This window comes from Physcomitrium patens, chromosome 15, assembly GCF_059467195.1.
Source record: "Physcomitrium patens ecotype Gransden chromosome 15, ASM5946719v1, whole genome shotgun sequence".
Classification (NCBI taxonomy): Eukaryota; Viridiplantae; Streptophyta; class Bryopsida; order Funariales; family Funariaceae; genus Physcomitrium; species Physcomitrium patens.
The window spans coordinates 7,275,949-7,292,228 of NC_143424.1; the positions used below are offsets into that span (position 1 = coordinate 7,275,949).

At 37.9% G+C, this 16,280-nt stretch overlaps 1 protein-coding gene and 1 long non-coding RNA gene across 3 annotated transcripts; one reads left to right on the plus strand and one right to left on the minus strand.

Moving 5' to 3' along the window:
- Nucleotides 1–1,747: 1,747 nt before the first annotated feature.
- On the minus strand, nt 1,748–8,061 carry LOC112292533 (uncharacterized). 2 transcript variants are annotated; one of them, XM_024541106.3, is made up of 11 exons: nt 7,540–8,061; nt 6,746–6,784; nt 6,564–6,607; nt 6,304–6,433; nt 5,813–5,942; nt 4,777–5,507; nt 4,298–4,640; nt 3,807–4,098; nt 3,390–3,545; nt 2,757–3,275; nt 1,748–2,510 (listed from the first exon to the last, which is right to left on the minus strand). In XM_024541106.3, the coding sequence occupies exons 1-11, from the start codon at nt 7,709–7,711 to the stop codon at nt 2,181–2,183; spliced, it is 2,886 nt and encodes a 961-aa protein (XP_024396874.1). In that variant the 5' UTR covers nt 7,712–8,061; the 3' UTR covers nt 1,748–2,180. The 2 variants fall into 2 exon arrangements, with proteins under 2 accessions (XP_024396874.1, XP_024396875.1); XM_024541107.3 differs by lacking the exon at nt 6,746–6,784 and having other exon boundaries at nt 7,540–8,060.
- Nucleotides 8,062–8,255: 194 nt separating this feature from the next.
- LOC112292338 (uncharacterized) lies at nt 8,256–10,252 on the plus strand. Its single transcript, XR_002972694.3, has 3 exons — nt 8,256–9,137; nt 9,277–9,467; nt 9,570–10,252. It is a non-coding gene; the product is annotated as an uncharacterized LOC112292338 (long non-coding RNA).
- Nucleotides 10,253–16,280: the final 6,028 nt, after the last annotated feature.

Below are 16,280 nucleotides of genomic sequence, written 5' to 3' on the forward strand. Positions count from 1 at the left end.
TAACATATCATTTTTTACTACATTTAAATTCACACTAGTGGCTCAATATCTAAAAACTACAAAAACTTAACAACTAAAAAAACGTGCTCAACTGTTTGTAACTTGTTTGAAGGATATGGATTTATTTGTTTGTTTTGAAAAGACATTTGTTCAATTTTGTATGTTTGGCTGTCAATCTTGCATGCGTGGCATTGTTGGATGGATGAATGATTTCATTTCATGGATGAATATACAATTACATATATATATATATGTATATAGAATCTGTAAAAAAGGGGCATTCAAGGTTTCAAGGATTTACAGATTTTAATTTGTTAATTTTTTTTTTATTTGTTTTTTTGTTTTTTCTATGCACTGGTGTGTGTGTGCATGTGCAATTGAATTCAAATTAACTGGTACATTAAAATGCATGTGTGCATTTTTTTAGTACCAGTATTTCATGCATGTTTTGCTTTGCAACCTCTACATCCATGTTCAGTTGCAAATAACAATATACAACAATGTAGATATACAAACAATTAGAAGAAATTATAAATCACAGTTGAAAATTTTATTACATGGAATTTGTAGAAAAGTAAGATTGTTTGCTTTGTTTTGTTGTTTTGTTTTAGTTTATTTTTGTATGTATTGCTGATTGATATTTAAAAAACGTGTACACAACTGAAACTTGTAGAAAGAGAAACAAGAAAAGAAGTGCTTTATGTTATGTTTAAAATTTAGGCATTGAATGTATCAGTTGATATATTTATGTTGTGTATTTGTATGTGGTTAGTAAGGCAATGGGATGATGATTGTTGCTTTTGGCAGTAAGTTCAAACTTGTAACTATGATAAGTCATTAGCCCATCTATTTGTACGTTTTTTTATAATTAAAATCCATCAAATATTGTTCAAGAATTCTTTTAACTCTCTTTTAAGTCATGATATTTTTGACACTTAATATGTAACAAAAATTAATGCTTCGCAAATAAAACTGGTGTAAGGAAGCCAAGGATTTCTTTCTTTCCTCTGTTTACAATTCCTGATAGAATTTCCTTCTTCTAAAGATCCTCTTAGTCTCATTGATATATTTTCTGAAGGTAGGAAAACCACTATTATGTGACCTTTTCAATACTTTTTATTTATTTTTAGTCATGGTTGAATATACCAAGGAAATGATCAAGTTCAACAACGCATCCTAGTTGTAGCCCATCTTATAAAACACCATTCTAGACCAACAATAATAAATATCTCATTTTGTTGTTTGTGGCATGTGACGAAACCATGAGGTTTTTGGCAGCATGTCATAATACAAGTTGCATTGCAACACACATCCAAGTCAGTGTCAGTGGAGATAAGAATAAACACTTCTCTTTGTAGATTTTGCCAAGCAATTTGCCAAAGGGTTGTAAATGATGGTAGGCCCTTGCTCCACATGCGCTGGGAATCCTTTCACTCGTTTTCTTCAAGTGACCCATCCAGCACTGTACTTGGCCAAGTGTCGTCACTAATAAAAATTCCTTTCCTTCCTCCTCTTTCTTTGCCACCCACTATAATGTAAACAACTGTTGCAAAGGCGCACCTGTAAAATATGACAATGAAAAAAACCACGTAAGGTGAAGTCAACTAATTGAAAATGGTAGTCGATGCTCAGTCTGGCTACCACCTTGAACCTGAAAGTTCGGGTGTGGTGAACATGGGATACAACGGGGTCATCCTCGACAAGAGATGTTCAAAAAAATTGGAATTGATCCAGCTTGTAGTCCAGGTGAAAGGGGCCAAGGAAAAACACTTAGAAATTTAATTATGAAACAGAGGCATTCCAAAAGCTGCCAAAACGACTGATCGAACTAGAACATGTGCGTGTGAAGATATAAATTTAAAAGGAGCTTGCGCACCATCTCTATCTACTAGCACGTGACACACTAGAATGATCCAGGTGCATGAGCACGAAAAGCTCAACAAATTCGCTATGCTCACACTCCCGACTTCGTCAAACTTGTATTTACACTCTTCTCAGGCTTTCTCCTGGAGGCCTCCCCTGATCTGCCTAGTCAACAAGGACCCCAGCTGCTGTGGAATAGCCACCACCTCAACGTGGCATGGACATCAATGTAAGTCAATTCGGTCAGCACTCTCTGAAATATTGAACGTACTGAAATTACACCGCTTAAGTCTGTTTCCCACATTCACCCCATCCTACTAATAGTTTGAGTTATTCCACGTCTGTTGTGTGCGTTGGGGTTGCTGCTGGTAGCCGCCTGCTTGGCTGTTCCCGCCTCCACCTCCCATGTTTTGGGGCTGTTGAAGGATCTGATGGCTCGGTGCTAGCCCGGTCTGTGACGGATGGTACAAGTTGGCATAAGCCGCATTTGGGTGCGCATGCCCATGCGCCGGTTGCTGAGAATGCGCGTATCCGCTGTGCTGACCCTGTCCGGCTAAGTTGTAGTATGAGCTCGTCTGCATGGTCCCTGTGGGACCCATCTCCCGAGGCATCGCAGCCTGGATCCACACTGTGGAACTATCTCCCTGCTGGAAACCAACAGCATCAACACTGTAAGCTTTGTTGTACCGCACTACCTTACCAACTGCACCACAACGTCTAGAGTACTCAAGGATATCGAACACACTTACGGCAACCGAATATCGACGCACCCTCAAATCTGCACGTAGCACTAAAATGCAATTGTTTGAGACAACTTGGTCACAAAATCTTTTGGGTGGCATCCCACGCTCGCTCTTCTAACTCCCATAATCCTTGGGACACATAGTCCTTACCTGCTGGCTCGGAATGTACAAAGTACTATCCTTGTAGTGCGATGTATTCACATCCTCGTAACCAGAAGCATTCCCGGCTGTCACCGCAGGACTAGACGCATATCCTGAAGGCGTCGTCGTGTACCCACCGTACCCCATGCCCAGCGCAGAATTAGGACCACTTCCAGCTGCTGCTCCAGGTTTGTACTGGGGCATCGGAAACTTAACGCCCGCCGCTCCACCCGCTGGATAAGAAGTTGCAGCTGGAGGAGTGTACGTGGAACCTGCCGGAGGCTGGGCGTATGAGGTGCTGTTCGAGTTGTAAATGTGGTGCGGATATGGAGGCTGTAAATAAGGATAATTGGCCGGCATGTACTGATAACTCATGTAGCTCCCAAAGTGTACAGAAGGTGGCTGCGAGTAATGCATCGGCAAAGCCTGCTGTGGCATCACTTGTGTAGTCTGCACGTTGCTTCCCGGTTGCGAAGTCTGCGCAGCACTCACGCTGGGAGCTGCGGAAGCTAGCATAGGATTGCCTCCCTGCACAACCATACAAGTGTCACAATCACATAAGCATCGGACATTCCTCGCACAACAACTACCCCTCAGCATCATCATAACCACACCGTTCCCGTTCCAAAACCTAAGTCCCACCTCCTGAGATGATAAAAGCGATGGAGCTGCCACAAGGCCAACATTCCCAGAATACTTGCTCGCTGTGTTTGTTGGAACATATGGGGGGTACAACCGATCGGCATCTGCCCCGCGGAAAGCTGAAGTGTAGTAACTCGTCGTCGGGTCGTACGTCGGCTGCACATTCTCCCAGCGACATCATCAAAAGAAGTGATTAGGGGATGGATCGTATTAACGGAACCCAGACCAGCTATTCACACAGCGCAGGAAAGAAATTATCGGGTACAAACCAAAGGGTCACTCTTTCATCAACATAGTCAACACACGTCAAAAACAACGGACACATGCAATCACACGCATGCGAGGCCTCCGTAGAGTAGACTCGCAGAAAACAGTCATTTCACCCCATGCGTTGCTCTACACACGTTCTACACGTACCATCATGCTTGGAATCCGGGAAACATCTTGAGGTAACGACTCCGTTTGCTCGTACGCGTACTGACCAGCAGGCATCTGTGGCATCAACCCAAACCCAGAGTAGTTCGATACTCCCAAGAAATAAGGAGTCTGCTGCACCACTGGATCCGGTTTTGTGGGTTGCTCCTGGGCTGGAATCACAGGAGCTGGGTGCATCACAGATGGAGCCTCCACGCTCGCGCTTAGATTCTCTACCGGAGTCGCTACTTGTTGTAGCCCATACGACTGCACGATCTCCACTTGAGTCTCCACGCTGAAATTCGCCGGTGTTCAATTGTCAGCTCGCATGCACTCCACACAATGCTCTCACATCACTACCATTCATTTATTAATATCTATCGGCTGGCATGCGGCGAGCCAAAAACTGGACGCGCTCTCATCCATCCCATACCCCTGCAAGTCACGCTCAACGCTAGGAAAACACCGTTTGAACCGCAACCCAGTAGACTCACCTCGAAGGAGGCGCCATCTCCATGGAATTCTCCTCCACGGCAATCGTCTCCGCGTGCTTCTTGTTTTCTTGCGCTTCCGCAAACCCAAAGCTCGTCCCATGACCCGTTCCAAAATCCGCTCCAAAGCTACCGAAGCTCAGATGCGAACGGTCTGCTTCCGGCACTCGAAGGTGCGTCGGTATTATCACCGGCTCGTCATCCTGTATGCTCAGAGACTGGTAAGCTTGTGCTATGCTCGTCGGGTTCACCGCATCGAGACCCTGAGAACCACCGTCCGATGAGGCTCCTAGGGAACCATGACCTGAAGCTTTCGCTTTCCACTCGAAAGCGCCACCGCCCACAGCTGCAAACCCCCAAGTCAAGCTCATCAGTTCATTGATTCAATGCAATCGACATCCCTGCACCCCAAATCCAAACCCCACTTCCCTGGTCACCCATGCACACATCCATCCAATCCACGCCCTAAATCGCATCCGAACCTTTCTGAGTGCCGACGGGCTGCTGCGGGGATCCATACAAAGGCCGTCCATCGAACTGACTCCCACCCAGCACGCTCTTGGACCCGTGCGTTTGCGAATTGCCAACTTCCACGCTCACGTCAGCTTTCTCCGGGCTCGTGTCTTGACTCGAGGAGGCTGGCGTCGACGCAGCAGCGGGAGAAGCTGCCCTAGCTTCCACCTCCTCCACTTCCGTCTCACCTGATCCTACAGCTGCCGGAACGGCACTTGTCTGTGTGGAAGAGGACGCTGCGCTTGAATCCAAGCTCAACTCTGCGGGTGTTAAACTTACAAACCGGTCTCCAATCAGCCTCTGATTGCCCACCGCTCCGATTACATTTTGAGAACCGGCAGGTACCGAATCCACAAATGAGTCCAGCACTGGGTCCGTGCTCGACGAATAAAACTCTGAAGCTTCTGATGATGATGCAGGGGCAGCTGCCGCTGGGTATGACGGAGCGACGGCCGCTGGGATGGATGGAGAAGTAGATGGGGATTGAGAACTCGGAGTAGAGGAAGGAGGAGCTGCTCTTGCTTTTAATAGGTCTGCCATTGTACCGTGCCCTGACGCCCAAGCCCCTTGTGGGCCTGGTGCGGGCTTCACATACCCACTGCTCCCATTGGCTGCTGATCCTCCGGAGCTCCCTGAACTCGCAGTCGATGTTGGAACTGAGACTGCTGGAGGTTGGGCAGCTGTTGAGGACGGTGTGGAGCTGCAACTCATAATCACCACAGTGAATCCCACTAACAAAGTACCCTCCAAGACTACCGCCTCTAAAATCTACTTTCCAACCAACTTACTACGCTCCGCTCCAAATCCACACGAAAGTCACACCTCGCATGTCAAACAAGAGTAACCAAACATCACCGTACGATAGCGTGTCAAATGCTTCTGATTCCACTAGAACCATCTAAGAACCCATGCCAAGAACAGCCCCTGCATAGAATGTGACACTTAGCGCTCCCACTGTCGTCACACATCCCCAACAGTTCTTAATGGCCCATGTCTGTCGCTTACCTCAACGCGGTGCCCGACGGCCTAGTTTGACCAAATGCAGGACTCGAGTTTGAAACTGTGCTCGAACTGCGTGAACCAGGATGAATACCGTTCTCCCTCCCATACGGTCGACCCCGCCCACCGCCATGCTCTAAGCAATACAACACAGAGAACAAATCACAACACTCCTCTCAAAACCCGTCTTGCCACTTTCAACAACGCCATCTTACCAATGTCCGTATTCAACAAGCCCGCTCCCATCTCCCATGACAAGCAGCTTTCTCGCACCAACACCAGGGCCATATTTTCGTATGCACTAGAGTCTTGATAGTCTCATCGTCACGGGTGCCTCGAACACATAGGAAGGTGCTCGGACTGTACAGACGACCAAGTCTACGGCTAATACTAATGATGTCCAGAAGATCAGTATCGCTATACCCCACATATGACGCATTCTACTGCAAAGGCTTTGATATATAAGAACGCGACGGGCAAAGAACACCAATGTTCACCTTGTGAGCCTTGTGAACCATAACGAGGCAGGGATCCCCCTCTTCCACCACCGCTACGTCCACCTCCTCTGGGATAACCTCCGCTCCCAAGCCGCCCTCTCATATCCTGGCTCTCCTTGGCTCCTCCACTCTGCAGTAGCATAATGCACTCAGATATCAGACACATTGTCAAGGTCTTGCTGCTCTCTCAACTCACTCGAACATTCTGACTCCGGAACCATGATGTCATTACTCAGTTCCTAATATCCACCATTCCTGACCTCTTTCTTTTTGTCCCGCTTCCTCTTCACCTCGTGAAACGGATCTGCATCATCAAACACATTATTAGCGTCGCAGCCTACTCCCATCATCCCCACCTGCCCCGCCCTACCGCATTGGCACAACCACAACAGTACTAACGCAGTAACGTCAAATTTTCATGACAAGGGCCCAGATACTACACGGCAGCAGTGCACCGGGAAAGGTGCAGCTCCAATACCTCCTGCAAAATAAACCCAGAAAAATGCCAACACATCAACCACACCACCAATAAACCCACCGCCCCTCGTCAAAACCTCAGCTGCTTTAGTTCACGATGGGACTTTGCGGGGCACTGGACACTACGACGACAACCACAAAACCTCAAATAAGCAATAAATTCAAATCCGTCACAACTGCATCCAATTAAGCCGCCCACGCCGCACTAAAGAATCCAACGTCCTAAACCCCTAAACACCTGAGACATTTGCTACACCTTCGGAGCACTCCAATCCACGAAATTAGTGCAATACTTCTGCACACTCATGCACAATCAGCCACCCTAGATGAACCAAACCTAGTGACTCAACCGCACCACCAAATCGGACACTTCCCTAGATGAAGGAGTTTCAATCACCCAGCACGGGATCAGAAACATAGCGACGCCCGGACGCTCTCACACAATTACATCAAAACTTCTGCACCGCGTCATTGTATCAAGCATTCACCCGATTTCTTAGATATAAGGGAATACTCTTCCTCCGGTACAAGCTCTCCATTTGAGACGGCACGAGTCCCAAAATTCAGGACCAACCGTGCTAGTAACGACCAGGTCATGCCCTAAAGAGAGATCACAGCCTCCATCCCCCAACCCCCTGCCCTAAAACTTCCTCACGACTGGGCATTGATGCGTGTCATTAGGTTCTATCCGCGACACAAGAAAAGATTAGGTCCTTTGGATGAAGTGCGAGCAAAGTGAAGGGGAGGGGGGGAGCGTACCTTGGTTGAGCAGCCGTTGCGCGGTCTCGTTCGGGTCCATGTTGCACTCTTTGAGCATGGCATAGATCTCCTCCTCGCTGTAGCCGACCACTTCCTTGAGATCCTGCACAACTTTCTTCGTGCTGGCCGGGATCTCGACGGCATTTCCGCCGCCGCCCCTACCGCTACTCATCCTGGTAGACGGTGCAGCGCCCCAGCGCCCGGACCCGATTCCGCCCTGCTCCTCCTCTCGTCAATAGCCGCTCTCCGTCCTCGCGTCCACAAAATAAAACGGAACTAAAGGGCTCCGGGCAATCACGAGTGATGGCAAGACGAAACGCAAGGCAAGGAAACAGGATGTGGGGAAGGGCGGAGAGGGATGGAAGAGCAGCAGCAGGACGAGGACGAGGAAAGGGTAGCGCTAGTCCCCAGCACACCAACAGTGGGCAGGCAGACAACTCGCACAACGCAGCAGCAACACCAACAGAAAAACGGGTGTCAACATAAACATCAATATCAACCACAATGCCATCGCTGCCCTTGGGCACAGGCACAGGGGAGTCCGGTCGGCATGTCTGCAATGAAGGGCGGGAGACTTGACCTCCAAACCCTAATCCCCCCTCCCTTCCGGGGTCCCGTTCACACCTGCCTAGATAGCTAGGTTAGGGAGTGGGGGTGGGGTGGGGTCTTGTCATGGATCAAGGAGAACTATTGTTTCTCAAATTTGGATAAAATTTTCTTGTTTATTTATTTATTTATTTATTTTAACCTGGTTATTAAATGTGATTTTTGTTTATTGCCTATTTGACACCTTGAGAATTGTTTTACTTGGTGCAAGGATTTATTTGATATTAGAATGCAAGGAGTTGTTGATTTTATTTTCACTTTTATTTTGGAAATCACTATTCATGTCTACATGCTGTAAATTTTATTTTAAGATCAAGATGCTTTTTAAATGATTGAATTGAGCAAAAGAAAAAAAAAAAAAAAAAAATGTACAGACTTTTATACTTCGATATAAAACTTCCAGATTTCAAACACGAAAGCAATTAAATCAAAATATATATAAAATTAAATTGATTATATTTTTACTTATTTGTTTGATTACTTATATATTTTTTTGCTTGTAATTTATAACTCCCTCTGTCCCTCACAAGAAGTATCTGCATTAAGATTGTCGGTGGGATTACTGCGAATTCTATGTTGTAAACCCTACCGTTCAATGACTTGGAATAAAAATCTGAATGACCCATCTGTTAAGGCTCCCCAAAACAACGAGTTTTGGCGCGTGATTATTCGCGATAAAATCGACCTCGCGCACAACAAAAATAGCTTTTTGGATCGCATCTTTCGAGTGCCAATTTCATACAATCTTTCGAATACCAATGTCGACCGACCGCAGGCGCCGCCCAGTTAGGAAGAGACCCAATCTCGATGGGGATCAGCGCCGAGGCGTTTTATAAAAAACTTGTTGTCGCGCATTCACGACGGAAAGCTCGCTTACGGCTCGATGAAGGACGCAGTGTTGACGTGTAGCATCCACCTCAAGATAGATATCATACATCCTTTATTAGTCATAAGATAGAGCCACATTCTCATAGACTCAGGAGACTCAGAAGGTTAGTATATAAATCTGTATTCTCCTGTTAATTATGTACACTTGAAATAGATATATATATATATATATATATATATACACACACATGTTGTTCCTTTCTCCGTCTCTCTCTCTTTATGTATTTTTGTGTCAACGCGCAGCTGCCAAATTCTCCACAACGACGCGAACAATCAGAATTTGGAAGCGTGCTTGAACATCTTTGTTGAACCAAATCGCAACTGATGTCTTTCCTCACAAGGCTGGAAAGTTTGTACGCGAACCGATTGAAGTGGACCCAGAAGTCATTGAAGCATGGACATCGAGGTTGCGCGAGTGCATTTGATCCTTTGCGGTTCGGATCGAGCATTCCAAATCGAATGTCCATTGTCCTATCAAAGCGTGCCTAATCCAATCTGATAAGTAAAAATATACTAAATTTAATTTTATCTGACAGATTACAACAAGCTGGAGCGATTGCGTTACTGCCTATCGATGCAAGACGGGGACATTGTTGCTGATCAGCCTTATTTTAAGGACATGGACTACATTCACGTCAATGAAAAGTGGTTATTTATTTTTATTTTGTATTTTTTTCTCACGGAATCAAAGCAGTAGGTACTACTTGGCGGAAGATGAGCAAGAATCCCACCGGACATGTAAATCCAAATGATTCATCCTCAAGATGTTGTTTTTGGCTTCTGTCGCGCGTCCTCGATGGGGCTCTTCGCGAAACTAATGGTTTGATGGCAAACTCGGGATCTTCCCGTTCGTCTTCCAATTCTACGCAGCACCAGCAGCAGCAGCAAGAATTGAGTGGCCGACACCGTGGAAACCTCGATCAACAAGGAGGAATACATGAAGATGATGACTGAAAAGGTCTTGCCTGCGATCGGCGATAAAATGGCATCTCTTTTACATCCAACAAAACAATGCAGGACCGCATATCCCAGGAGAGACGATTCAACATATTTGTCGAGTTCAACATCAATCGAATGGTGTCAGGATCCCAAACAGTCCTGACAAAAATGTTTTCTGGACATGGGGTTCTTCTTCCGATTGATCCATCAACATCTGAACTGATAGATGCGGTGTTCAAGGCATTCAACAGTCAGTCAGTCATCCTGAAGAAATTGCTCAGTAAGGTGTTCTTATCACACCAGGCACCAGTGCATGATTGAGAAACCATGAAGATGAGTGAGAGAGAGGTGGCAATGAATTACTACGAAGTTCCTCGAATCTGGGCAAGAGATCGTCTGCAACGCAATGCCGAATTCTTCTCCAAGGAAATCGAGATTTGGAGCTCGTTCATGACGCTCACATAGCTCTCCAGAAAGCAAGAATAAGCTCACAGAAAAGAAATCGGACACTCATTTTGGAACAGAAAAATGAAGTCGAATCGAAGTTTATACTAAAGGAGAATGTTCAAGTTTGTCTGCTTAAAGTATGGTGCAGATTGAAAATAATAACACTTTCGAGAAGCTGAAAAATAGAAGAAACAATTAAAATTCTTAAATTCCAAAATTTAAACTTCAAAAAAATATATATATATATATATATACATATATAATTTTGATTGTAATGCACATGATTGCAAAATGGTTAGGAAATATGTTTATTTCTATGAGTGTACTATATTTTTATAAATTTTATTCCAAATTTTAAAATCTAAACAAGTTCTTTGTATATATATATACTCTATGATTTTAAATGTGATTATTGTAATTAGAAATATATCCATGTATTACAAAAGGTTTTCTAAGAAATATCATTTGTAGAATAAAAACAACCATGTAATAGAAACAAGGTATGTAGATAATTTCAATAATGGGGACATTTAAGAATAACACTTTTTTATTTTTAATATATATATATTTTTATTACTAAGATGGTAGTTCATAAATACGAATTTTTAAATTTATATTTTCATGTTGATTTAGAATCTTTAAAATAATATTTTATGTATAAGATAATTCACATCTAAAGAACAAAGATTATTAATCATAGCTAAAATATGACTTATAGATGTTTATCATCTATTAATATATTTTTTGATTGATCTTTAAAACTTATATCTAATAACTTAACTCTTAGAAATAAATTATATATATATAATTTATATATATATATATATATATATATACACACATAACTGATTATTTATTGTACAATTAAAATAAAATAAAATAAATAATCATTAAAAGATATAGATTGATTATATTTTGTAAAAGATTAAAAATCAATAGAATCAATGAAATTATGTTTTTTATTCTTTAAAGATTGAAAACAGATTTGAACTTGTGCTTATATATTTTATTCTTTAAAGATTGAAAACTTGTGCTTATATTCTTTAAAGATTGAAAACTGCTTATATATTTTGGTCTTGTAGCACCATCATGAAAATAAATTCTTTTGTCAACTTTAATAAAGTTGTTAATATATAATATATAAAATTTATAGAATATCTTCAAGAAAGTGAAATTTTGTAAAAAATAAATAAATAAATAAATAAAATTAAATGAAGATTTTTTTATTTTAAAAATTATACAGATAGAATAATTTAATTATTTATAGTTTTATGAATTCTAAGTATGTAATATTGACCTTTAATCATAGGTATCAAGAATATAACTTAAAATTTAATTATAAATTATTAGTTTTCTAAAATGAAGATTAAGAGGTGTAAATAAGAGATGGAATATAATAAAAAAATTAAACAAGCATTTATTATTAAAATAATTTTATAAAAAGAAAAAGAATTAAAATAATATTAAAGATATTAAAGATAATATTCAAGCATATATATATATATATATATATATATATATATGTATATATATATTAAAGCATAAAAAAAAATATAAGAAGCAAGAAAGGAATCGATAAGAATGAAGAAGGCTTTACTTTTGCCTCTTTATATATACTATCTACTTAAAAGCTATGTGACAATGTTTTATACGACCTCCAATACATATCCAATTTGTGAGATACATGTCTTAACTTACAAAACAAGTTTTTTACAAGTATGTCACATTGGTAGTTTATACTATAAGCTACCAATACATGTGACATGTAGCTAACTTATTGGCTAAATTTCTAATTTATTAATCACCTATAGACATGTATAAAGATAAAATTGCATCTATAAAGCTTCTAGAAAGCTTATCTATAAGATATTATCAAATTAATCTATCTTTACTTATTTCTATCTATTCATATTGTTTAGGTAATTATAAGTATATTTGTAATATTATCTCTCTTTTAAGAGACAAGTTCTACAAAGAGTAGTGATCATATATTGAAGAAGTCAAAGATGCGGCAAAGTATATTTGCTATATACTCTAATCATTGTTTTCTTTGAAGATAGTCGATAGGTCTTCTCAACCACTAATAATGTTCCATTTTAGAATGGAAAGACCACCTTGTTATTTGATTATTATTAAAGCCTTCGTAATGTCTTTTAAACAAATCATTTGTAATATCATTAAGAGTCGTTTCTACCTCCAATAAAATCACTAAATATTAGGAGACTCTTCCAAGGTTGTGATACCAAATACATTTTATTTTGCCATGTATTTTAAAAAAAAAATGTTGTTCTTGAAGGTCTTTATCTTGATAATATTCTTTTGAAGGCGGTGATAATCACAATGTCTTATCCAATAGATTAGCAAATGATGGCTCTTAAGTTAAATCTTATGGTTGTTAATTCTTTATCTCTTTAGTGCCACAAATATACATAAACTACAAACAAAGATAAAAGATATGATGTAATCTTTTTCAAACTACAATTCTTTCATAGAAAAGATTTATTATACTTTATCTTAGTTTTGATGGATATTGTTGATGAAAAGTATCAACCTTCTTTGCTATATTTATAAGATTCTTTGCTAGCTTCTATATGCATTCACTAATATCATATTTACGTTAATGAAGAAAATAATTTAACCTACTTTGGCACTGTCTTGAGTCTAAGACTTCTTCTACCTTGAATTTTTCATTATTATCTACTTCTATAGGAAGAGGTGGCATTTATCTTTTTCTCGAGATATTTATTGTCTTATATGACTCAAAAAGAGACATGTAGAATATTGAATGGAACTTCATAAACTCCATTAAATGTAATCAATAGGCAACATGATTGATTTTTTTACAAATAAGAAATAGTTCAAGCTTATGGTAATCCACATTGTCATAAGGTCAGCTAGTCTTAATATCACAACAAAGTAACCACATCTTATTGCCAACGTGAAATTAAGACTACTCCTTGCAATAGGTATTTGTATTGGTCTTTTATTTTTGTTGAGTTTTTTTTAATTGTACCTTCATTGTTTTATAGAATTCACATAAAATTTTTGTCAAATCTTTTACTATAAGATTATTAATTTTTTAGAAGTAAAAAATATCAAGTTATAGATGATAATTATAATTAATAAAAAAATTATTTATTATATAAAAAAATATATTATATAATTATAAGTAAATTCTACCAATGACAAAAGAGTTGTCCAATCATCTTATTAGTAGTTGATGGTACATTATAAATATTGCTCCAAAACTTGGTTTACATACTCTATCTTTTCATTAGTTTGAAGATGAAAAGAAAAAGAGAGCTTTATATCCACTTTTAAAATCTTAAAAAAGATTCTTCAAAATCCTGATAGAAATTAAGCCTTTTTATCTAATTTAATATCCTTAGGCAATCTAAGATAGTGATAGATGTTATTAAGAAAAAACTTAGTAATTTCTTTACTTGAAATAGATTTTGTACATGATACAAAGTATATTATCTTGGTAAAATGATCTACTATTACAAATATAGAATTATATAAACTTATGATTAAAAGATCTGTGATAAAATCTATAGAAATAAAGGACTATGGTTGTTCCAAAATAGGTAATGGCTAAAAAAGTCCATAAAGTCGATGATAAGGAATTTTTAATTTTGAACAAACATCACATGATTGTACAAAGTCTTTGATTGCTTTTCACATTTGAAGCCACTAAAAATCTTTAGATATTAGCTCCAAAGTCTTGTTGTATCCAAAATGTTTAGTTGCTAAAAAATTGTAATGAACTTAAAGAACATGTAATCATGTTTCATCTTTAAGAATATATAATTATTCCTTAAAATAGAATAGATTTTTATTGAATTCAAACTTTGAAGTACTATAGGATTTAGAAATTTTTTTCTTAATATTGTGAATGAAAGAATTAGAAAACACACTTGATTGAATTTACTTGAAAAATGTTGAATCAACAATCAATGTTAATTTCATTGCTTGAAGATAAAAATACTTTGGCCTCAAGATAATCATTTTTTATTGATTAAAAGATGCATCTCCTTCTTTTGATATAAGATAAGTACGTTTAAAGATGATATTTGATAAACCTTTTTATTTTTTAAATGAATAAGTGATCTTCAAATCAAATCATGATAAGGACATACTCCAAGAAGCTTGGAAATGATTCAAAGTATGTGCTAACATGAAGTACTTGAGCTTCTTGTGGTCCATACATATAGTGATTGAATTAGAAGTGCCTTCTAAATAATGATGCTATTCTTAAAATGAATTCACAATTATAAAAAGCTTTTTATTGTAGATCTCATAATTAATCTTAGTTTTTGAAAATATCCTAAAACAAAAAATTATGTAATAGAGCTTATCATCTACTCTCATTTATGATAAAACAACATCTATAGCAAAATCCAATGTATTTATTTTCATGAAGAATGCCTTAAAAAAGATGACACGATACAAGATTTGTGCAAAAATAAGTTTTATTTTTAAGGCTTCAAAAGATGCTTAAACTTCTTTGTTCCATTCAAGTTTGGTTTTATATGTCAAGTGTATAAGAAGAGCTGCAACTTGATAAAAGTTTTTGATGAAGATTTAGTAATAATTACCAACTTTCAAAAAATATTTCACATCTTTAATTGTTTTTGAAAATCTTCCTATTTATGATAGTCTAGATTTTTTTAAGATCCATCTTAAGATCAACATTTGAAATGATGTATCCTTAGAAATCAACTTGAGTAGTATGAAATACATACTTTTTTAACTTAATATATAATCATATATCTCTTTAGTTTTTATAACACATGATAAATATGAAATTAATGTTTTTGAATGTACTTAGAATAGATTAAGATATCATATAGATAATATACAAAAAAGTCATCAAAAAATTCATGGAAGATATCAATCATTAAATATTAAAAAGGACCTTAAGTATTTGTGAGTTTAACTAATATGAAATTATATTTGAAATATCCATACCTATTTTGAAAAGTACTCTTCCATTTATTTCATTCTTTGATGTGAACCATATTATATATTCCTTATAAATCTATTTTCATATAGATCTTTATTTAATTGAATTGATTAAAAAATCTTGAAATTAAAAGTAAAGAATATCTATTTTTGATGGTAATCTTATTGAGTCCTCAATAGTCTATATATATCTATTAAAATCCATCTTTTTCCTTTATAAATAAGATAGAAGCTCCTATTGGAGTGTTTGAATGGCATATGAAGTTTTTGGCCAAATTCTTATCAATGTGTTCTTTAAGTAAAATCAATTCATTATGCAATTAGCTATAGATTGATTCAAATGGTGATTAAACTCCTTTTTGAAGCTCAATTAAATTATCATATAATCAATTCTCCAAATGAATATTTGCATTCTTTTCAAAAATGTCTTAGAAATCTTAATACTAACTAGAAATATTACTTGACATCTTTTTACTATTATAAATTGGCATGGCATATATAAAAAAAGATAATCCTATTTTCGTTGCATGCATAAAAATTCTTATATCTATTAATAGAAGTTTGAATGTATTAAACTTATGTATTTCTACTTGATTAATAAAATTTTGGATTAAATTACAAAAACAATTAAGGTTATAAGAAATCCAATCTACTTGAGGATTTTTTTTTAACCATGATAATTTCTAAAATAATTGAATTAAAGAGATATCTTATTATATTAAATATTATTATGCTATTATGGTTTTTAATTGCTACATTTAAAAGAACAGTCTCATAGATAACATCTCTAAAAGACAATAAATGACCATCTATGATTTCTACATGTATGAGTTTAATTTTCTTGACTAATAATATTTCTTATTTTTTGACAAAATCTTCGTCTATAATGTAAGTTG

Coding starts and splice junctions, on each gene's coding strand:
- LOC112292533 (XM_024541106.3), bottom strand. CDS start 7,711: ATGAGTAGCGGTAGGGGCGGCGGCGGAAATGCCGTCGAGATCCCGGCC. Junction 4,099..4,297: donor GAGATGGCGCCTCCTTCGAG/GTGAGTCTACTG, acceptor GGCGAATTTCAG/CGTGGAGACTCAAGTGGAGA. Junction 3,276..3,389: donor CGCTTTTATCATCTCAGGAG/GTGGGACTTAGG, acceptor ATGGTTGTGCAG/GGAGGCAATCCTATGCTAGC.